This window comes from Sturnira hondurensis, unplaced genomic scaffold (genome assembly GCF_014824575.4).
Source record: "Sturnira hondurensis isolate 20B ecotype Veracruz unplaced genomic scaffold, ASM1482457v3 Scaffold0004474, whole genome shotgun sequence".
In the NCBI taxonomy this organism is placed as follows: domain Eukaryota; kingdom Metazoa; phylum Chordata; class Mammalia; order Chiroptera; family Phyllostomidae; genus Sturnira; species Sturnira hondurensis.
This window is the reverse complement of record NW_028077105.1, coordinates 1,838,805-1,863,190: the sequence shown is the minus strand read 5'-3', so window position 1 is coordinate 1,863,190 and position 24,386 is coordinate 1,838,805. Positions and strand designations below refer to the sequence as shown.

At 42.1% G+C, this 24,386-nt stretch overlaps 1 protein-coding gene across 6 annotated transcripts in view; it reads right to left on the bottom strand.

Annotated features, from left to right (window-relative positions):
• NHSL1 (NHS like 1) overlaps positions 1 to 24,386 on the bottom strand; it is a 219,757-nt gene that overhangs the window by 88,509 nt on the left and 106,862 nt on the right. The window contains exon 1 of one of the 6 annotated variants that reach the window (XM_037045653.1): positions 11,870 to 13,240. The exons of the other annotated variants lie outside the window; for them this stretch is intronic. Coding sequence (XP_036901548.1) covers positions 11,870 to 11,885 — 16 coding nt within the window. The 5' untranslated portion in view covers positions 11,886 to 13,240. Of the gene's footprint in view, positions 1 to 11,869; positions 13,241 to 24,386 lie in introns of those variants that run through there. 6 annotated transcript variants of the gene reach the window in all.

Sequence of the window (24,386 nt, the reverse complement as noted above, 5' to 3'; positions counted from 1 at the left end):
ACAGCTTCCTGCCACATTCAGGGCACCTTACCTCATTGATTCCCACGAAAATCACTGTGTCTAGTAGGCAGGGCAGTTATTTGTATGTCTTAGATGGGGAAATGGCTCAGAGTGGTCCACGGGCTTCCTCCGACTTAGTAAATGGTAGACCCAGGAGCAGAAACTCTCTCTGATTCCTAGGTGAAGGGCCTTTATGCTTCTCATGCAGAAATTTTACTCACAGTTAACCACATCGTGAAGATTTCAGGCTCATCATCCTGAATGTGCATCCTGAACTGGTCACTAAATGATGGGCTCATCATTTGCATTTTTTGAATTGAAAAAGACAACCTATAGGTCAAAGTGCCTATAACTTTTAATAACTATAACAGTTCAGAGAGATAAAGGAAACAGAATAAAGTCCTTAATGTTGCTAAGCATGCAATCACTCAACAGGTATTAATAGAGCACCCCCAGGCATACTCTGACAAAAGGTCCTGAATAATAACCAGTTTGTTCTCTTAGTGCCTAATACGGACAGAAGAACACAGTGACCACACTGAAAGCATATTTAAAGAGAAAATGGGGAATAAGAGTTGCGATGGAAATAGAATGAAATGAATACAGGAGAACCTTAGAAAATGGTCCAGTGGATCTGAAATTTTAGAGCCAGGAATGGAAGGATCAAATGGAATAAAATTTCTATAGAAATAAAGAAACTCACATGTTTAAATAATGGTTTGCTAGGAGAAAATAATCCCATATTTCTATAGATAATTTTATTATTATTATATTTTTGTCTATGCTCAATTGCCCATTCATAAGACTATGCATTGGAGGGTGTGAGTGTATGTGTGTGTTTCATTGAAAACCCAAGAGGGAAAAAAGTGCATATAGAGTGTGTTTCTCCTGGGTGAGCAAATCCTCAATCCTTTAGTCAAGAGAAATAAAACCACTCCAGCCAGGTGCTGAGAGGAGCCGGTGGGTACCTGGTCATCTCCCTGGGGGTGACCTGCCACTTCAGAGACTAAGAAAGTACCTGAGAAGTGCGCGTCCCCCATCCCTCCAGTCACCACTAAGCCTAGACTCGCTCGTTCTGAATGTTTGCATTTCTGAAAGCACATCCACCTTCCTCTCCTTTTCAGTCAACTTCCCCCTCTGACAAGGCATTAAGGATTGAAGTTGTTGCAGTAGATTTTTCCGTCTGGTTGTTACAGAAAATAGAACTTCAAACCTCAAAAATCTCTCTTGCTCTGCTTACTGCCTGCATATTTTCAGTCCCATTGAAAGTAGAAAACTTTACTTTTATATTTTAAGCTATCCTCAAAAAAGTCTATTTATTTTCACAGAGATGGACAGCTAAAGTCATTTTCACTCGAACTAGGCTAAATATTACATTCAGTCCTTCAATCCACATATATTAAAGAATTCCTCCTTGGGGGCATCAATCAGCTATGCCCTCAAGGACCGTGGAATCTAGAACTCATCGCTACCACACACAACAGGAGGTACATGGAGAACATTCAAGTCCCACTCAGTGAGGGGTGGGAGTGGGGTCAGATCCACCCATTTTACTAATTCCATGAAAGAAAACGTCAGGGTACTATGAAAAAATAAAATATCCTGAACTTTTCAGGGGAGAGCTGTTTGCTATTCCTTATAACACAGCAAAGCTCAGCAAAATCTATGTATGCATAAGAATAAAAACTGAGCTGCTTATTAAACATGTAAGTTAGCTTTCTAATTTGAATAGGCTCCCTACTGTTTTGTCCTATCATAAAAGCCATGGGAATCAATTTCCTAAAATTCCGACAGAAACTCTCTTATCAAAATTATTTAATAAAGACTAAAGGTACAGCACAGTAGCTAGTTAAGTATGCAGATTGCCACCTTTAATGGCAAAATGACATAGAATAGGACGGTCTTCATTCCCATGGCACGAAAGATGGAGGAGTCTCATTAAAGACCATACCTTCTATGCGCATTGAATGAGAACACGGCTCATGTGGGACTGGAGTTTTTCAGGGAAGCCTTTTGCTTTCTGCCAGACCCAAGGGTTTGACAAAGCTCTGAGTTCTGTGGCATAGACAACAATCCCTTCTCCTCTGTGGTTTAGCTTTGGCCTGTGACAGACACCCCCCAAATAAAAGATACATTGCCAACACTTGAGATTTTACTCTGAGTAAAATGGAATTTTTAGCAAAATAGTGGCATGATCTCACTTGTCTTTTCACAGGTTCGCTCTGGCTGCTGGGCTGAATGCAGGCTATACAAGTAAGCTATGAGAGCAGTCCAGGTAAGACCCAGGCAAGAAGGCAACGGGGGCGGTGGTTAGAGGGAGTCAGATCCTGGAAAAGATTTAAATAATGAGTTGATAGAATATTTTAACACATTGAAAAGGGGATGATGTGAGAGAAAAATGAGTCATATGACTTCAGGATTTTTGGTCTAAGCAACTGCAAAGATGGATTTGCCACCTACTGAAATGAGGAAGACCACAGTCGGACAGGACATGGGGGGAACGGGAGGCAGAGGGAAGGAGTTTTGATATGCTCATAAAGTCTATTAGACATCCAGTTGGAAATGTGGAGTAGGCAGTTGGATATTCAGATTTAAACGTCAGGGGAGAGGTTTCTGCTGGGGAGAGAAATTCAAAAATTATCAGTACATCACAAAGATTAGATTCAGCTAAGGACTCTTGACACTGAGGAGAATTCTCTTAGCAGGAGAGGGACAATTCCCAGCGTCTGTGAGGGAAACCCTGCTTTGGCAGAGGGGAGCCTGTTCTCTCCCTTCCCCCAGGATCATCCACGCAGTCTGCCCCAACCACAGACCTCACACCGAGCGGGGGACAGAGACAGGTAGCGGCTCTTCACCTGCGGAGCATGAGGGTCACTTTCCCACAGTGAAATGAGGGAAAGGGGATTTAAAGAAAACCTGGTCACACACAGTCCAAAGTAGCTGTCTGGGAGAGCCCTCTGGTATGTCATGTGTCCAGGGAATCTCATGTATTTTGGGGGTTCCTCTTTTCCCCTCCATTTTGCAGATACGTTATCTTTTGCAGATAACACCCACAATGGATCAATTCATCAATTTTATGAAGGTAAGAGAGGAGCGAGGGGCAACTAAGGCAAACTCATTTTCAGCCAAATTTATCATGAGCCAAAAAGCATATAAATAAAGACTTAGAATATTTGCCTTACCAACACTAATTTTCTGTGGGAAGCAAAAAGGGCACCAGATGCTTAAGCTTTTTAGATGTTCTAAGTGGGTGACTAAAAAGAAGCAGTCTCTACAGAAGGAGTCTTGTAAACCCAAGCCTAAAAGTGAAGGTAAATATCAAACTAATGTTTTATATTTGAATCATGCTTATAGCTATGAAAAAACCACTCGTCTGCATTCAAGTTCTTTCAGCATTTATGGACTCTGTATTTTTGGAGAGATGAACATTCAACATGATCTTTTGAGAGTGCCACTTTTTAAAAAGCTTCCATTGTAATTTACTTACAATTCAGTTGGACAACTCTTCAACTCACCAGCCAGTTCTCTCTGAAGTGACAAATGGGCTGCCAGTTACTGACAGAAGAAGGAATGTAGCTGAGACAGGATAGAGAAGAAAAGACCCCAGTGATTCAAAGGAGAGCTCGGTACCAATTCTTCAGCAATCAACTTAAAATAAGGACTTTTCCACCTCTGTAAGGATAAAACTACCCATTTATCCATTCCTAGATAGGGGTAGATTTTGTGCATAAAACAATTTTATAAAAGGCACCATGTGTGAAGTCCAAATCTCGTTTTAAATTTTCATCCAGCATTTGTTCTGCCAGGAATATTTCCAAAAAAGGGACAGTTTTGCCGCAATTGCTGTGGCAACAAACACTTCCGCTGGAGCAGTCACAACCTGTCAGGGTCCTCTCGCTGGCTCCCGTAGCTTTCAAACTATCTGTGTGGCTGCAATGCGCATGTGCCAGTCTACGGGACTTACCGTACCTTTCATTCACCTGGGTGTGGTCATACAACTGGGATAAATATGCTGCAGTGAAAAAACCAAGAAGTCTATCTACCTTCCTCACTGTATAGTTACACCATATTTACAGATTATGGTACACACTAATCTTTACTTTCACAAGCCTGAGGTAAGTCAAATTAGTAACTTTACGAAGCACCAATTGAGTTAGTATTAAACAGATACAGAGAACAGACTGCGGGGTGCCAGAGGGGAGAGGTTTGGGGGAATGGGTGACAAAGGGGAAGGGACTGAGAAGTACAGGTTTGTAGCAACAAAACAGTCACAGAGATGAAAAGTACAGCGTAGGGAATGCGGTCAATAATATTGTAATAACTGCGTGTGGGGCAGGCGGGCCCTGGAAACATCAGAGGGACCACTATGTAAAGTGGTTACCGCTATGTAACCACTATGTTGCGCTCCTGAAACTACTACAAAATAATAATGAATGTAAACTATAATTGAAAAATACAATTTACTAAATAAGTACATAGCATGACTACATACTTGTAGGAAAATGCCCAGAAGCTCCCAAAAGTCGATAAAATGCTCAGTTATTTTATCAGGTAGATTCTCTTCTCACCCTAAGGAAGTCTTTACTCATTTATATGAACAGAGTTGTGTTTTACTAAATCTTCTTTGCTTCACTAACCTGTCAATTATTTTTGTTGTTGGGGTCATGATTAGTAGGGAAACCTTTAAAAAGTCTTTGGCTTTGCTTTATTCTCAAACTGGATCTTGGAGAAGGAGAACCCCACAGAAGTGGACACAAAGCGGAGATCCTGTGAGCACAAGGGCCCCAGGCCCCAGGGGAAGGGCAGGGGCAGCAGCCCGAGGATGTGTCCCTAGGGTTGGGGCCAGACCTGGAACATGGTAGGTGTCCACCACTACCTGGCGAATTAACATTTGCATGCAAAATTTGCCCCAAACATTTTGGTCAGATTTCATGAACTTCAGAAGTATTTGGTAATATCAACAAATTTTGCATGAGCCTAGACATATAAATTAAGGATAATATTGGCCTTTTCTTTGCATAAACCTGGGTATTCTCTTACCGCAACACTTTTCCAGGAAAAAAAGGACTAGAGTGCCCTTTGCCCTCTTAAAACTAGGAAATGATATGGATAAAGCAAAACCCCAAACCTGTAGGAGACAGCTAAGGGAGGAGAGATGGAATACCACAGGTGCCAGGAGTGCCAACCTGCTTCATTTTCTTTTGCCACCTCATCTCATCTCATTTCATCTCAAAGCATTTTCTGGGGCCCCCTTTTTATTCACCAAGGAATCTCTTCTGTCTAAAAACAGAAAGTCACTCCTCTTAGCTTCCGATGTGAATCGGTTTCCCCGAGGATCTTCCAGCAACTCTGGAATCTCCTGGGCTCCTGCCTCTCCCAGGAAACTGCCCTAAACTAAAACCTGAAAGCCCTCTGCCTTGCTGTCCTAAGAACACCCCTCAGACGGCATGGTCCACCCTCCCCTCATGCCTGCTCTGAACTGCAGCTCCCTCAGGAGAGCGGAAGCGTCTGTCCCAACTTTCCCTCTAAAAGTTTCAGTGACAACGAACCCTGCACAGTTTCACCCAGAGAAATAAAACAATAAAGAACACATATATCCTCTTCTGGTCCTCGAAAGAGAGACTTTTCTCCTTAGCTCTCAAATGCTGTCTTGCAAAATTTCTCAAGAACAAACATAATATAGAATTCAACCTTTGAAAACCATTCTTCACTTAAATAAAAATTCATTTAAATCACATTTCAACCCATGGTTCTTACAGCTCACTTGATACTATTTATACCTTTTTGTTACATGACATTCGGAAGAGAGAGTGGCTATGAGCGCTCACATTTCTCTTATGATGCACCCAGCCCCCCAACAAATTAAACCCAAGTTCAAGTTAGCATGGTTATCTGTCTCAATGGTTCTCAGTATTAGCCACATTTTGACATAACAATAAAAATTCTAAACCCAATCTAAGTTAACAAAACCTGATAAATGCCATGTAATTAGTAGGTGAAGGATGAATCCAGTCAACATCAGACCAAATAGTTTGTCATTATATTGCCTGTCAAATTAAACCTTCTGATTTCAAACTCATGCGCTATGTATGCTTTTATAAAATAATTGACTTTTTAAAAAATTTAAGACTATCCATCTCCCTACCCAGAGTCCGGATACAAAATCTTGCCAAGCTGTTTAGTCATGCAAAAACAGTTAATTGCTTCAAGCCCCTGGGGTTGTTTTCAGCAGTATTTTCTTCTGATATTTAAAAGAGAAAGATACATACCCGGGCACACCTTTGTGCCTGGCTGACGGTGGTGACAGGATGTCCTGAGTGGTGAGCTGCCTCGATCACCCTGATCCATCTGCCTTCGCCTATTAACCACCACGTTTACTGACGCGTGTGCAGACTACTGATCACACCTTTGTAACTAGAGGGAGTTCAATCCGGTTTAGGTATAACACAGCTCCCCCAACGGGCAACCAGTGGGTAGGAAGGAGAAGGAAAGAAAAAAAAACTAAAAAAGGGAGACATGAAAATCAGCAAATCAAAGGAAGCAAAAGTGGGTAAAATATGGGACAGGATATATTAAAATGAAGAATTTAACGGAACCCTTTGCCAATGCTTTGGTAATTCATTTGACTCAGACCCGCCAAATAACCCAGGGCACTATCCTTGCATGGAGCATGCTCCAGAAACAAGCAGCCCTCCAGCTCCCTGCGCTTCGGGCAGCTGGGCTCTGCTAACTGCTCTTTCATTCCTTAAGGATAGCATCTCCTAGTGTATATTAGATCATCTATTCAACAAGGTGATCTGGTTTTTACTGCAACATATTTAAAAGCAAGATTTTGATTAGCGGTGGAAGAAAGAAAGGGAACTAGAAGGCATGACAAAGTTTTCAAGGGAAAGACAAAGGAAATAAAGGGCTAGCTTTGTTTGGTTTATTAAATTTCAAGGGCTCTGCCTGCCAGTTTGAAAGATGCATGATATCACCAGTGTGTTTATTAAAAGTGCTACTTTAAATTGCAGATTGAGCAAGTGTGAATTCCCCTTGGTAGCGGTAAGTTATTGACTAACAATTGTATGCAATTTTTAAATGAAAGGAGGGGAAAGAATTAGGGAAGTCTTGCAGGACTGCAGTTCTAAAGCTGCTGGTAGTTTACATAAAACTCAAAATCTAAACGTATGGTAGTAAAATGTCTAGATTTACACAGATGCAACATTTTCAGGGTCACTTGCATTTTAGTTGTTAAAGTCTTTTCAAATGACGTGCAGATCAAAGATGAAAATAGCATAAATTTTGCTCAATGCTTACTTGACAGTTTATTACTGGATTTAAGAAGGGGTGGGGAACCTGCCAGAGCAAATGGTTGCTTGCTGGCTAACTTGAAAAATGCACTTGTTTCAGCACAGAAATAACAAATCTGTTTCTGATTCCAGACATTATTTTCCAAATGCTGCCAAGAAAAGAATCTAAGGAATTCTTTTACATACACAGCATACACGAGACAACTGGAAAGAGGCCTGTGACGGGCTCCAGGGTTCACAAAGAGGAAGGAGAGTTGAGTTTTTTAGTATGAACTCCCCTCTCGGGAGCAGAAGCACATGCCTGAGATAGTTCTGAGCTGTAATCTCAAACATAACTCTGCTATTATTAGACAACCTAAAGGCTTTCCTTTAACTCTGTAGCTTGTGAAGCAGAAAAGGATGGAGACAGGACCCTACCATGCTGAGCATGCAGGCAGCTGGGCTACACCCACTCCACACAATCCATCACTTTTCCAATCCATGAAACTACATTTCTAGATCATGGACAACACATAAAGAGGGAAAGGGAGAGACTCTAGCCCAACACCAAGGCCAGGTTTAAATCTCTGGGGGGAATGCTGGCCAGGTAAAATCCAATACTAAATTCAGAAACTTAAGGTCCATGATAATCATAAAACACGCGAAACTTATTCTTAGAGCACAAAAGAATTTATTCATTAATCCTTTCATAAGACCAATGATTTTAAACTCAACCACACAGAGGTATCCTGTTTTACAATTTTTTAAAACTATGTCATGATCAAGCAATGATTCAAAAGGATATAATTTAGCATGCATCACTTCTGTTTTATTAGTAAGGGGGAAACTGAGCAACAGAATCTACTTTGAAGAGAAGGATCACAGAAGAATTCCGAAAGACTGAGTCATCCAGTAGATTGAGCTACCTAATGCAACTGTTTAAATTTTTGTCTCACACTGAGTTGACCGCAGTGAACTGAATTCAATTTTGTTTTTTTGTTTTCCCCTTCTCAGCAGGATAAGAGTTCATGAAGGAAACTGGGTTGTTTATAGGAAATAAAAAGGCAACAACTTCCCCCTGCCTGGATAGCTCAGTTGGTGAGAGCATCGTTCTGATATGCTACAGTTGCAGGTTTGTCCCCAGTCAGAGCACATGCAAGAATCAACCAATGAATGCATAAATGGGTGGAACATCAAGTTGATGACTCTCTTTCTCAAATCAATATAAAAAATTGGCGGGGGGCGGGGATCGCCAACATTTTCTACTTTTGCATGACTGATGATAGAGAGTATATTTGCAACCCTCGTACCTACACATATAAACTGTCTTACACTTGCATTGCTTTAAGTTTCAAATGCATCATTAAAGCGGCTGTGTGAACAGTCAGTCTTACAGCTGTCCATTAAATACACCTGCTATCCTGCTACTTCAGTCAGTGATTTTACACATGACCCATTCCAGTGAGGCAAAGTGTTCCCTCCAAATCCATGTCCACCAGGAACCCCAGAATGTGAGTTTATTTGGAAATACAGTCTTTGCAGATGTAATCACTTAAAATGAAATCATACACTAGATTAGGGTGAGCCCTAAATCCAATGCTGTCCTTATAAGCAAACCAAAGACACCCATAGAGGGAGACACACAGGGAAGAGACCATGTGCAGACAGAGCCAGAGATGTTGCCACAAGCCAAGAAACACCTGAGGCCACAAAAACTGGAAGAGCAAGGACAGCGTCTCCTCTAAAGACCTCAGAGGGAGCACAGCCTGGCCAACACCGTGATTTTGGACTTCAGCCTCTAGAACTATGAGAGAAGCAATTCCAGTGTTAAGCTACTCACTTGGTGGCAATTTGTTACAGCAGCTCTGGGAAACTAGTACAGGTTTATCTGCTCACAAGAGCCAACAGCCAATGCTTTGCTTACCAGTCTACAAGATTACTAAAACAAATGAGGTTAAATGTTACAGAATTTTTGTAGCTGTTTGACAATGTGCCGATATCCCACAGCACACAATTTTATGTCTTATAATATATCTGTCTGTGATGGATTAGAAACTAAAAGAAAAGTCTTCAGTTGAACATACACTACAAAGATAATTAGTATTTATAGCGATGAACTGGTATACTGCAATTAAGAAATTCACATTCTGAATTGTCTCTAAGAAACTTAAATAGGTTCCATGCAGCTTTAGTGGCAAAAACATTCTATTCTAATTTTTTGAACAATGTAATCCATGAACAGTATGTGATATAGGCTTGATATAGGCTTGGCAGTTTGCCATTAAACGTATTATTCGATGAGCCAGGAACCCACTTCCCAGACCATGTTGGAATACTGAGTACGCAGTGAAGGAGCAACACACCGTGGCTCTGTTAACCACAGGGGCCTTGGCAGGACTTGAGAGAACATCTTCCCAGAGACCAAGCGCAGACGTAGCTCATACAAAACGAACTTGGGTGGAGTGGGCGTCTCTGAGCCACTTCCATGGCCATAGTAGAGAGTGACGGTAACTATATGAGCTACTGCTGACAAGAATGACGAAGATGACTTCTCTCTTACAAGGCATTCCTCTTTCTAGCACCAAACCAACCAAAAGCTGAGGAGACATTGCTTCGGAAAAAATTGCCTACAGGGAGAAGAGAAAACCTTGTGTCCGTGTGGGAGGCTTCCTGGTGTGAGTGTTTTCTTTTAACAGTTTAAAGAAATAACAGGAACATGATTTAAGCCAAAGGTAGGGCAACCGTGTTTCCTTTAAAGTCCATGCAAGTCACAAGCACAGACCCCAGAGCTCCTAGAACCCCAGCCAGCCATAGAAACAGGCCAGTTAGTAAAGACTTTGAAAACGCCTCCCACAGAGGGGAGCGCAAACACAGTAAGGACACAAGGAGCCCGTAACAGTCCAGCGCTGAACTTCATCCACTGTTACTTATCAGGGGGCTTGCCTCATGGGTAGCACACAGGGCAACCTAAAAATCATTACTGTAAATCAAGAGGCTATAAATCACAGGACAAGAGCAAAACGTCAACTGTTTGTCCTAGCTGCTGGGAGATCAGAAGTGGGCTTTAAAAGGGATTGTGGATCCCTGATTAAAACACACACACTTCAGCATAAAAGCACTCAGTTGTCATCACATGCCATTCACTTGACTTTCTGAAATGTCCTAAGTTACCACGGAAACTAAGAGTCCATGAAATTGACAGATTCTTTAATAAAGTGAAGTTGCTGTCATGGGAATGGGTGGAGACAAATATGCTGAAGCTGCAAAAGTCACACCCTGCAACAACTCCACACCTGCATTCAATTAAAAACCCCAAACCTTCAGCCATCCTTCAATCACAGTGATCTGCACCAGGCTGTGGAGAGCGCACTGGGTTGGCACGCACCCCATCCAACAGCACTGGACGTTGGCTCTTCACAGCTACCTTCTTTTGTGAGGCAACAACTTTTTTAAGAAGCAGCATCATGAGAGCTCATCACTCATTTCATCTAAAATTAATTTTCAGAAATATTCAAGTCATTTCAGCCTCATGCGTTCCTTAGAATACACTCCATGTAGGTGATCTCTACAGTATAAATTAATTGAATTCTTAGGGAGGAAAAGATGGGATGTTCTTTTTTGTTCTCGCCCTCTCACTTCATCAAAGCTGTGCCAACTGTATAAACAGATATCTGGAACTCAGCACACTACTCAAGTCTGGGGTGGTGTCTAAGGTGTCAAATCAGGGCTGACACTGCAAAGGTGAAGACCAGAGACTCTACATCATTAACAGACTGAGGACAAAGAAGCAATCAACAAAGCAAGCCAGGACCACTTTTTTCCCCAAAATTGAAAAGCTGTCAAGAATTTCACATCAGCAGAATGACATACACGGAAAGAAATGAACAAAATAATCTGTTTCAGTTCCAAGGAAATTCATTTTAACTCCCTCATTCCAGCAATCTCACAGACAAACACACTCTCAAATGCCTAAATTAATTACATTATGACAAGAGGTGGAAGAAAGACAGAGTTGAAGAAAAAATAATTGCCTAAAAAAGAGAAAAGACTCCACAGTTCATCAGGAAATCACTACGTGTATTCACATATTCACCCCCTTCCAGTACCTGAGAAGTGCTATAACCCATACCTACCTAGAACAGGAACTGCGTCTACAGCAAAACTGATTCCATCCCTCAGTTCACACATTAAAGCTTAGAGCAAGAGAACGGTTCCTTCTGGTCCTTCCCATGAGCAACTCATCACACAATAACTTCTCTAACAGGACTCACACTACCGCTGCGAACTATTCCTACTTTTATCAAGCTCCCTTTAACTCTAAACTTTTAACTACTTCTGCCTATGACAAAACACAGAGGGAACACATCCAAGGGGAGAACTGTCCTTTCCACCTAAAAGAAAATTCCATCTCCCCAGCAGGAGGTCTTTCTTCCTGTTTGCAACGAAAAGAGAACAATGACTTTTTCACTTTCATACTTGATAAAACTCCCTCAAACTTTGGTTTTAACAGAACTAGCCATGTGATTTAGACTCTGATGCAAAATGGCCATTTTTGTCACTAGAGCTTCACCACCCATGCGGCCCCAAAGCCCCCTCACCTTTCAGACAGAACATGCTGAAGCAGTCCCATGGAGGGGCTGGTGCTCTGCCGCCGATGCAGCCCGTAGTGCTAGGCACAGCTGTCTCCCAGCCCACCTCCCCAGCGCGCACTGCCAGAGAGCGGGGCAGCCGGCCAGGCCTGCGATTACAGGAAGCCACTGCCCAATCCCCAGCTTTCTGGGCTGAGCTGCTGACACCTCCCTATCTCTCACGGGGTGTTTCACACCACAGGATCAGCCAGGATCAGCCAGGATCAGCTTGGAAAGTGAGGGGCGCAGGGGTGAGCCGTCACTGTTCACAGAGCCCTGTGGAGAGCAATGTTAGGGCAAGTTCATTTGTCCGTCTAGCTATCAGCATTTTCCACTGCAGCAGATGGAACAGCTCATGTGATCAACAACACCCACACCCACACCCACAAAATCACTGGATTCAGTTTAACTGTTTGCTATTAATGATGACTATTCTTTGATTTCGTTATTCCTTTGCTACTCACATTTTAACTTTTTCCCCTGGTTATGGGACAACCCTCATACTGGTATATAATTAGCACTAAACATCAAGAGACTAAACTCTGCATACAGCTGTCTGGGTCTCCATAAGTGGGTGAAAGTGTGCGAAGTGCTCATAGCAATGCGGACACAGGGTAAGCACTATGCAAGCGTTGACCATGGTTACTATTATTACTACTGTTACTGAACTTGAGCGTTAGGATAAAAATGTGAAGCATGTTACACTTACTTCTGTGGCCCTGCCCGTTTTCGGATGAGGGAACAAAAATACACACCCTTCAGTTGGCACTAGAGCACGTGAATTTCTACTGCAGCCATACGCAGCTCATGACATTTCTCCTCCTCCCCTGGAAAGCTAAATTCACTCTGGCAAGTCAAGGGCTACTTCACTTATAAACTCTTTAACAAGGTTAAAAAGCAAAAGAAGAAAACTTTTTTGCAGATCTGAAGAGAAACAGTCTACAAATGTGGCCACAGGAGCACCCTGCTTGGAAGTGCAGTAGACGGCGAATGGCCCCACGGCCCTCAGCCTCTGGAGTCTCCTGGTCACAGGAAGTGGCCATTGTTCACAGGGCCCCTTGCTGTGAGCAGATCTTCCTTTTGACTCCACAGGATGCAGGAAGCTGACTCACAGAACCCATCTATCTGTCTGTCTGTGTCCTGGGGGGCTGGCTGCAGCCCTGGCTACATAGGACGGACGCTCTTCCTCCGTGTGTGGATTTCAACATACAGTGCAGCAGACCCTCGCTGGGTGTCTGCTCCTCATCTCCCAGCTGCCCCAGCAGTGCTCAGTACACTTCTTACCATGAGAAAGTCATTGTCCTATTTGCTGTGATCACAAAGAAATACCAGAGACCTCTAGCCAGCAGGTCACTGAGATGAAAAAAAAAAAAACCTTACGTGTAGAATGAATAACAGTGGTATTAACTCTTAGAAAAGAACTGGGAAGAAGCTTATGGCTCATCTCATGTGTTAGACTGGTTCAGAGACGAGACAACTTGCCCGACCAGCAAGTGGCTGCAACAAGATCAAAGATGAACTCAGCCTTTTCCATCTCACCACATGACCCTTCCACAGATGGCTGGAGTCACACCTTGTGCATTCCTGTCTTGGGTGGTCTTCCACGCAATGTTATGGATTGCAAAGGTATTCCTGAAAGTATTCTTATGCATTAGGTATAACTTTTGAAATTGCACACACAGAGAGAAACTACAACTTGGAAAGTTAAGGTTTCTGAACACAGGTTAGTACCCAAGGTTTGGTGGTTGTTTGCTTCTCTATGTTTACTCACAGCTGAACTTTTTCATGTAGCGACAACTTTAGATGCGGGAGAGAACATTGAGCTGGGAAGTGAAGAGAAGGTGACTGCAGCTGAATCTGCAGCATTACTTAGCTGGCCTCACGACCTGTAAACGTGGGAACTGTGTGGGGCTAAATGAACTCTCAGACTCTTTCCTTCTAGGTGACTCCATTAACTTTTTGCTTTGGCACATACAGTTGTGTATATTAATATAATGTACATAACCATTTTGTTAGGTGCATTATTATATCAAAAAAAAAGACAATCCTTGGCTTCTCACAGTTTAGTGCAAGAGGTAGGTGGGTGAATAAACAATGTGATACCATATACTAGAAAGCACAAAGTTAATAATGATCAACAACAGCTTTTGGCCTGTTACCACCTAACTAAGCTTCTCTTCCTAACCAGGAGAAACATCTGTAATATAATAGGTTGTATAGTTCCCCCCAAATCCCTGTCTACCCAAAACCTCAGGATGTGACCTTACTTTGGAACAGGGTCTTTGCAGATGCAACTAAGTCAGGATCAAGGTGAGGTGGCCCTGGATTAGGGGAGTGGTCAAGAAAATGAGATGTCCTCACACAAGACAGAAAAGGGCACAGAGAGAGACGGCCACGTGAAGATGGACACAAAGACTGCAGTTCTGTGGCCACAAAGTGAGGAACCCCTGGGTCCACGGGAAGCAGCGAGAGGCCAGGAGGGGTTCCCCCAGGGCCCCGGGAGCGAGCATGGCCCCACCGACACCTAGATTTAGACTTCTGGCCTCCTGAACTGTGGGAGAGCAAGGCTTCGTTGTTTAGCTGCCCCAGTTGTGGGAATTTGTCACAGCAGCCCAAGGAAACTGATACATCTAGCAAGGCAATAATGATAGAAAAGGGGGCATGATTTTTTTTTCTCTTTAAACCAACTTCAAATCGGGCTTAAAACCGTTTTTTTCCCTACTGCTATACTTACTCTGGCTAAATTTTCAATGGGAAAAAAAAATCTTCCTAGAACACTCATTAAAAAAAACATAACATATCATCTTCTAGTAAATGAGTGAAACTCTGGGTGTCACCATCTGAAAGGTTCACAGCATTAAACTCAGGCAATTAGAAATAGAATAGGCTTTTACTAATATCAAATATAAGATTATCATTTTTTAAAACCCCTCATTTGGACTATTGTACAAGTGTGAAGAAATAAACCGTGAAAAAGGCACACTATAATAAATTTTTTCAAACTAGAAAAAAATTATCCATTAAAATTATTATTATCTGCCACCAGTGATCATTGCTACTGTGTTTGGGTGGGGGGGACCCTGGGAAGTCTGGGAGCACGCCCAGGGTGATGAATGTTCCCCAGGATGCTGAACACTCCCAGAACTCTCACCCCCATGGACAGGACCAAGGTCTTGTCTTTGCCAACCATGACCTTAGAGCAGCAACCACTTTCTCCCTTGTAGGATTACAACACCCAGCACCACATGAAAATTGAACTTTATTATCTCAGCCAGAGGGAGTGGTAGCCACACAGCTAGCCAGAAGTTTTTAGACACTACGTCCTCCAAACCATGCCAGTCCTATGAAATTTATGTACTAAGAAATGTTTTCAGGGGGGTTCAATAATATTGTGGGAATGTGAGTAAATTAGGAATTAATTTACATAATGCATAGAATTAGTGAGTCTAGAGAGCTCAAAAGTCTACTTTGTTCCTGGCAAACCACAAAAGAAAACCACACAAGGAAAACAGGCAAACTACGGTTTCTCCCCACGCATTCTGATTCTTACCAACAAAGTCAGGCAGAGATGGAAAGACCCTTCTCCATATCAGACAAGAATATGTTTCACATCAAGCAGGAAAGTATTCCACCAGGCGAGGTCTGCTTGCAAGGTCAGAGGAGACTGAAGACATGTTCCCAACCACCACTTTCCATTTTCTCTGCACTGACTGCAGGAGACTACATAAGGTGCTGAATGCCCACCCGATACTTTTAAGATTAGAAGAACCAAGTTAAGACAGTTCCCCAGAAAAGAAGCCACCTTGGTGGTGGCCAAGGCTGAATCGCACCTGTGACTTTCATGCCTAACACCATCTGAACACCTTACCCAAGTTTTGGAATAGTTCTAAACTGTTCTAGAAAACCTGTTTTCATCGATATTCTGAATTTCTCAGGAAAGAGAATGACTGGGTTTTCCTATATGTATTTTTAGTATTACAGAGAAAGAAGAAATAAAGTTCAGCACTATAACTTCACATTGGCTAACTACACATTCTTCCCAGCTACTTGAAAACCGGTCCTGGTTCTAGCGCCCCCTCTGGCCACCGCCAGAGGATAGGAAAGGATAGGAGGTGTTTTTTTTCTTAAGATGTAAAACTTTCTTTATCCATAGACAATGTGATGATATATATTGAAGATAATTTCCCCTAAAAAGTAGGGGTGCAGGATATGAGATCAGCATATAAAAATCAAATGTATCTCTCTATATTAACAACAAATAATTAGAAAATGAAATTTGGATAACTCCATTGACACAGAAAAAATATACTTAGCAATAAACAATGTTCATTTTGTTCATTAATGAACAATGTGACAACTACAAGATATTACAAAAGGAAATTATGCAAGACCCAAATAAATGTGTGTGTGTATGTATATATATATATATGTATGTATGTATGTATATATACATATATATATATATATATATCTCATTCCAAGAATAGGAAAACTCAATGTTGTTAGAATAGTGATGGAAATTAGGTTATTTTGGTGTGTTTTAACCTTGACTTTTCCAAAAGATATTATATAAATATATATACACATATATACACACACATAGGATCTTCTTGAGTATGGTTGGTAGGGTAATAATATGGGTGTAATAATTTGTAGTTTCAATTCAAACATTTCACCTAAAATGTCATGTGGTATCCTTGAGAGTGATAGTGTTATGTTACAGAATTACATGCTTATGATTTTGTAATAAAGATTCTGTAATAAAAAGGAGGGTGTCATTTGTGCCGGACTCTGTATATTAGGCCTACAGACAATGGCAGAGCTTTAAATACAGACTCCAGCAGTTTTATAAGGGAAAAACAAAACCACCAGAGGGGATTTAGGGTCATTATTATGACATCTTTGGTATTCTCCCTCCAGCTGGACACACTGGTGTCAACATTGTTATATGGACACTTCCAGAAAAAGTCTTTCTTTCTTCTTAGGAAAACTACTTTCTGTGTTTGCTCTGGCTAACTTGCCTTGAGAGAGAATGGTACCAATGTTTGTGGGCTTGAAAATGACACCTCTTTAGACAATTGTTTTTTTAAAGATTTTATTTATTTATTTTTAGAGCGTGGGGAAGGGAGGGAGAAAGAGGGAGAGAAACATCAATGTGTGGTTGCCTCTCGAACAAATCCCCACTGGGGAACTGGCCCACAACCCAGGTATGTGCCCTGACTGGGAATTGAACCGGTGACCCTTTGGGTCGCAGGCCGGCACTCAATCCAGTGAGCCACACCAGCCAAGGCTAGACTATTAATTGTTTTAATAATGCATTTATTGAGAAATAATTGACATGTAACATTATGTTAGTTTCAGAAAAACAGCATAATAATTCAATATTTGTATATATTGTGATAGACTATTAATTTTTACAGAAATTATGATTTATAAACATTCCATTGTAAGTTTAACTATTAATTGTCAGTAACTATAATCTACAATGAGTTTCAGTATAGTTTTATATAGGAAAAAATAGTATCTATTTAATTGTAAGTAATATGTTAAATATTTTTATGACTTCCCATAGGAGTCATTATGCTATTGGATAGATATCTCATTTAGGTTTTATACATATTCTTTTAACTATTTGCCTTTGGATGAAATATTAAAGTGATAATAACTCTGGTTTATGCTGAGAATGTTGTCATCTGTTATGTTCCAGGCACCCCGCAGGGCACTGACTGAGCAAGTCCCTCCTTTGCAGAACTCCCGCCGTAGGCAGGCAGACAGAATTGCGACACAGTGATTGTTGCATCTGTAAAGTGCCATGGTGACATAGTGCAAGGAAAGATCAACTCTGTGGTGGGGAGAGGAGCAAGGTCAAAGGAGGCTTAAGAGAAGAAAAATAAAAACAACAAAAAACCGGCCGATGGGGTGGAGGCTGCATTCCTGACAAGGAAATAATAGCCTCATCAAGGACAGTGGAGGTATGAGACCATATGGGAGGAATATGGCACAGAGCCTCCTGATGGGGCCACTTAACAGGGGATGTGGCCAGAAAATGTTGGGAAAGGAGCTGAGTCCAAGTCCAGAAGGGCCTTTATTGCTCGATGGGGACTTTGGGATTTATTCTGACCTTGTGTTTTTTACATAAGTTGGAAACATGATTTTTTTTTTTCTTAAGGGAGAGAATGGAGCAATTGGAGTTTTTTTGTTTTTTGGGTTTTTTTTTGAAAAGCTGTAGAATGTATGAAGCTAGATTAAGGGCTTCAGTGAGCCTTGGACAGAAAAAAATTAACAACTACAAATGTATGAAGGAGTGTTGTAGCTGACAGGAGCCTCTCAGCCACAGGCACTACCTTTTGAAGCTGCATCAGGGCGGGGTGAGTGGAGCAAGGCTGCAGAGCAGACTCCCCACTGCTGCGCTGTTGCTCATGCGGGACTGGGCTTCTAAGCCGTGGGAGCAGCACGGGAGCCCAGAAGACAGCAGTGGCGTCAAGGCCCGTCTATGAGAGCTCGAAGAGTCTGGGAGATGATCTAAGCTGAGGTAGCCTTGAACAGTCATCACTATATTCCCTGAGAACTGGAGCCAGGGTGGCTCAAAGGCTCTTTAAAAAAAATCAACTCATTTAGGCAGAACAAGGGTGCCATGGATGAGATTAGGGTTGATTTCGTGATGAGGGGCCACACGAGGGTGTGTGGATGTGGATGTGTGGATGCGATGTCAGGAAGTCCAGACTTGGCTGTGAAGAGAAAAACTAAACTGGAAGTAGCCTTAAGAATAGGCTCAGGCGAGCATATACTAAAGTGGTCAGCCAGGGCAGAACCCTGATTCTGGGAGGAAATATAGTGATATGAATGAAGCTGCTTGGACCCAGGAGCCTGTGAAGAATCACAGTGAAATATTTGCCAGTAGCTTGGGAGCTCCACAGTTGGCTTGTGTGCAGCACAAAATAAATTGTCCTTTTAACAAGCCAGGACTCAGACATGTACAACTGAAATAGTTGTGAAGAGAATGAAGGCTGCCCTTGGGTTCAGAGTGCAGAAAAATCGATCAGGATACAGGGGCAAATGATGACAGGAGAGAGAGCTGTCTAGAACAACCGCCTGGATTCCAGATTTTCCTGTGATGAACTAACGCTGTATCTTTCATCAATGTGTTCCTTGAGGAACAGACTCCTAATATACCAGATCGACAGCAATCCTCTCCAACAACAAAAAACAACAACTAACCTAAGGAGGTCATTTGTATCATTTTCTCCTAAACATCTGAATAATCTAAGGAACTTCAACAACAACCAACCTTCAAGTATAGAAACAGGTACAACTGTCCCACCCGCCACATCCCCATCCTAAACCATTCTAAAGAGAAGTCGGTCTACAGGTCAGAACTATTCAAGATCATGAACCAGCCAACCAGGAGCAACACAAATTGTCCCACAAGTTACTTGGTAATGAAATAACCAGAGAGAGTAACTGAACTATAATTACTTTGAATCATCAAGCAAAAAGACAGGTTAAAAGGAAGACATACAAGACGTGCCCAAGCTGATGATTGTTTATTATTCTATTATTTCACTTGCATTACATTTATACGTTTAAAATATTTTATGCTTAAGCCAACTCTATATTTGAAAAACACAAAGCTCTGTAAAGAACTAGGGAATTTCCATAAAAAGGTCATTTATTTCTGATATCACCACATTCTCCAACTTTTGACCCACTTCCACCTTGGTGATGATGCTTAAAGGAAGGAGCCGATCATTTCCCTTTCAACTGCCAAGGCTTCTGTCTGAGCAGCCAGGCAGTTTGAAGCTTCCCAGGCACACAAGTTATTTCAGGACCCAGAGGATTTACAACAATAATGGTTTGAGGAAACCACAGCACTTAGGCTCATTCGGTCTTTTTCCCTGTTCTTAGCAGTTTAAAAATAAGCAAGAAAATGATTCTTCAATTTGGCAGACCAATTTCAGGGAGGCGTCTTGCCACGGCGCATGCTAATCACAGAGTTGCATGGGCCACAGGGAACAGCGCTCCCCACCCTAACAGCTCCTTTCTGATCCTCTGCTCTGATGCCAAACAGATCTGAGCCCGTTCTTTTTTCCTTTTTGTTTCACCTCTTCCTGTCTTCCACCTTCCTTCCCTTTCCCCGTCACCCTCTCCTCTCTCTCTCTCTCTCTCTCTCTCTCTCTCTCTCTCTCTCTCACACACACACACACACACACACACCCTTGCTTAACATCAGTTAAGTTCTAATAAAAGTCTACAATTCTGCCGATGGTAATGGTTGGCATTTTTGTTCAATTTTTATTTAATGCATCTCTGCAAATTCAGCTATTAATGATCATAATCTACAGCTCCCTCAAAAGAAAAAATGCTACATATCAAACACAGAACACTGTTTAAAGTTTGAAAATGCACTTACTGCTTTTGAGGCAGGTGTGCTTTTGAAAGCTTGTTAAGTTATTCTACTGTGTCTAAGGGCTTCAGTTTAAGTTATTCTACTGTCTCTAAGGGCTTCGGTTTAAGTTATTCTACTGTCTCTAAGGGCTTCGGTTTCTACAAAAGAAAGGCTGCAGCTTGGGGCCAGTGGGGTTTTCTGTTTGTTTTGGGGGGGTTCATTTTTTCCCTTTCAATCTTTGACAGTGGAATGAATTTTGCTTTGTGAGTGGAATCAAAGTGACGCCAGAGACCCCATTTTCAGGGCTGATGCCCCTCTTTGCCTTTGCTCTCATTAGTAAGTTGCTTGTCCTGGGCGCATCTATTGAGAAAATGTCTGTGTGACACAAAGTGAATGAAAAGCTTCCCAAACCTGCTCTGAAAGGTCAGCAAAGGAATCTGTCACTTGACCATCACAGGGCAGTCAGGAATGTCTAAATTAGAGAAGCAAATAAAAATGAACACAATCTCAATACCAGATAAGAGGGGAGAGAGGAATGTAAGGGCACAGCCTAACTGGGCCACTGTGGGCTGGGAGGCCTTAGGCAGGTTAAGTCACCTCCCTGGACCTCCACTTCCCACCTGTCACACAAGACACCACACAGGGCTCTCTCTGAGGTTCCCTCCAGCCCTAACAAGTTAGCCTTGTTTTGTGGAGGAAACTCAACTTGGGTCCCTTTATAACTCCCGTTTAGGGAAAATATCCAAGTATTTACTCAAGTGCTCTCAAAGGGCACCAAGAGAGAAAAATATGTGGTCATTGCTTCAACAAGCTCTCTCTCTACATAACTGCTAAAGCTGGTGTCTCTGATGAGGAATACACGAAACACAATTCTTTGAAATGTGCTTCATCTGAAGAAAAAGGCATCTTTACAACTGTCATCATCCCTGTGAGTTTACATCCAAAACAGAGAGTAAACATTTGGTATCAAAAGCTTTTGATACCAGGACTGAGCATCTTTTATCAATTCTCTCATGTTTGGAGAAGGAGAGAAAGGGTAACAGTGCTTTTCAAAATTGCTGCTTTTCTCTGAGCCTCATTTCTTGAGTCACATAACAAATATTTTTGAAAGAGAGCAAGATGGCCACTATGGGGTCAGGGGGGCTACCAATGGAGGGATCGCACAAAAAAGAGAAAGGGCTCGTGGACAAGGACAATAATGTGGTGATGGGGGGGGGGGTGGTATAAGGGGACTAAATGGGAATGGAAAAATACAGTAAGAAAAAAAAAAATATTTTAATGTCTACTTTCAATTTATTCAAATCGCATGCAAACATTTTGCAGCTCTCCTATGTGTAAATCAAAATATTCACTGAGCAACTACTATAAGCCTAGGATACAAATGGGGACTGAAGCATTTCAACCCAGACTATTAAAAGATAGTGCTAATTCTGAATTTTGAGATATAGTGGCTTATTTAAAAAATCACAAAAAAAAGGCAGAAAGTCCAGTCGGCTTTTTCAGTCACATTTTATATAATTCCAATTTGTGTCAATGAGGATGAAAAGTCATTTAAAGTGTCTAGCCCAAAATACTTAGTGAGTAGAATTGGTTTCAGATAATATAAATTATTCAGAGAAATATGCCTTGTCTTCACAAGTTGTTGACTTTTCTATAAGCAGATAATGTGAAGAAAAATATGAAGATACGAGGAGGCAATTTCATCCATATGAAAAACAAGAAAATATATTTGGTATCCACATATCAGATGGAGAGAAGGGAGGGTGAAGAGAGTGAGAACGTAACAAGTTATTAGAGAAAGTGCTCGGTGAGACCAAACCTTGAAAGCTATATATGCTTGATAAGTGAAACAATGCAGTAATCCTGCTTGAAAACCCCAAGTTTTCTATAACATTACTGCTAAAATGTCCTCTGTTTAACTGTACAACAGAGAAAAGCCAACAGTGGATTTAAAAAAATAAACATACTTGCACAGTACAGTATCTTCCCACTTATTGAGAGACCACTTTTCTGACAAACCAGCCATTGAAAATATGGCCAATAAGTCACAATGGTCTCTGACCAGACAGCATCGCTCCCAGGGTTAGGGCTCAGGATCTCCTTCTAATCTTTCCATCAATACTGTGGTCCCAAATTGGCTCGTCCAGGGCTTCCACACAAGCTAACAAATTAGAAACACCAAACCAGAGCGTGGTGGGCACTAGAGGAGGCAGACAGTTATACAGGTGAAAAGAAAAAGCTCCCAACCTACCCTACAAGCAGAAGAACAGGCAGGCCATGGACACCCACTCTACACCAAAGCGGAGATCCTTATGAACCTGAGCAGCCACCAGGCCATCACTAGGTCAACACAAGGTTCAATGACTATTTGTGGTGACCCCACAGTATCAAGACAAGACTTAACTGTGCTCTGAGGACTGAGCAGAGATGCTGCACAGTGTCTTACTGAGAGTGTGGGACTAAGTTCCAAAAAGTGCATTCAAATCCAATCTGTTCTGTTACTATCGATGTGGCTTTAGGCAAGTCACTTCATCTTTCCAAGACTGCTTTCTCACCATAAAATAAGGTAAGGCCACCTGTCCTGCCCATCTCACCTGCCCTTCCCATAACAATGACATGAGACCATGCATGTGTGACTACAGGCTAAAGGAAGAGGGTAAAGCAAGATCTGCAACCAAGACTCTATCTGCAGAGTATACTTTAGAAAGGTTTTTGTAAATAGAGGAAAATTTGAAATTTTCAAAAATTTTGTAAGATGAGCAAGGCAAGCTTCTATTATATGGAAATGCAGATAAATAAAAGGCATATACCTCTAACATGTTCTATAAACTAGTATGATCACAATTTAGAAAAGTATCTCTAACCAATCATCACGTTTTCAAATAACTTTTTGTTTAAAAAGAATCAACAAACACACAGCTTTTCTTCCAGTTCAGACAGGATCTGTGATACACACAGGCTGGAGTCCAACAACGTGAAAGCAAAGTTAAATGGACTGAACTTCTCGACTATTTCTTCTCCTTTGGGGAATAAACAGTAGATTAGTAAGCAAAATGACAGAGAAATCTCCAGAATTAGGCAGACATTAGACAGACAGTGCTATCCATTCACAAGCTCTCCCTCGGGTCGGTCAGCAGGTGCAAGCTGTCCTCCAGAATGCATTAGCGAGGCCTGCACCACTGCGCTCCAGCAGGGAGCGAGGCGCGTGCGCAAACAGCTCAGTCCCGCTGCTGATTCCCTGGCATCCCCTTTATCCACGGCCAAGGTCCTGGGCTAAGAGCCCAGAGAGAAACCCGGATGAGGACTAACATAGTGAATGAGTGCTTAGGCACTCGGTGTCCTTCGTTCTCAGACCAGATGATCTTCTGAGACGCACCACTAACCGGCACTGCCTCTCAAGATATTCCCGGTGTGTGGACCTTCCCACTGCACTGCTGCGCCGGTGGATTATCCACAGAGAGGCCCTCGGTCTTGTACCTTCTGACACCGTGAAGGAGCCATCTGGTACTGAGTGCGGTAAAATGCTACCGAAAGGAGTGAAGTCTACGGAAAGCACCGTTTTGGCAACGGAGGCTGTGACCCACCAGGTTTTACCTATAAAGCTACTCTGGGTCAGAACTGACCTTTTCTGTCTAATAAAATTAAAAGGGAGAAAAAAAATAAGAGTGTCACATGTACACGTTCAGTAAAGGGAAGTATTTTCACAAAGGTTTTGTTTTGTGTTATACACAGCAGGTCCTCAAATGACCTCGTTTCATTCCATGTCATTTCATTACAACGTTGATGAGGGAAAAAAAGTCAAAACCAGGACCTCTGTGTGTGTGAAGTTCGCATGTTCTCCCTGGCCCTCCCCATATCTGTGCGGGTTTTCTCCCGCACTCGTTTCCCGACACATCCCACCGCTGTGCAGCTCCTGCAGTGAGCTGGATGGAGTGCCAGCCTTATCCCAGTCTGAGTGAGGGAGTGTGTGTGTGTGAGAGAGAGAGAGAAAACAACTTATGAATGGGGTTTTCTCAGAGAAAGATAAATACATATGGAACTCAAATCTGACAATTTCCAAATATACATGGAACCCAAATCTGAGGACGCAAGGGGGCGTCC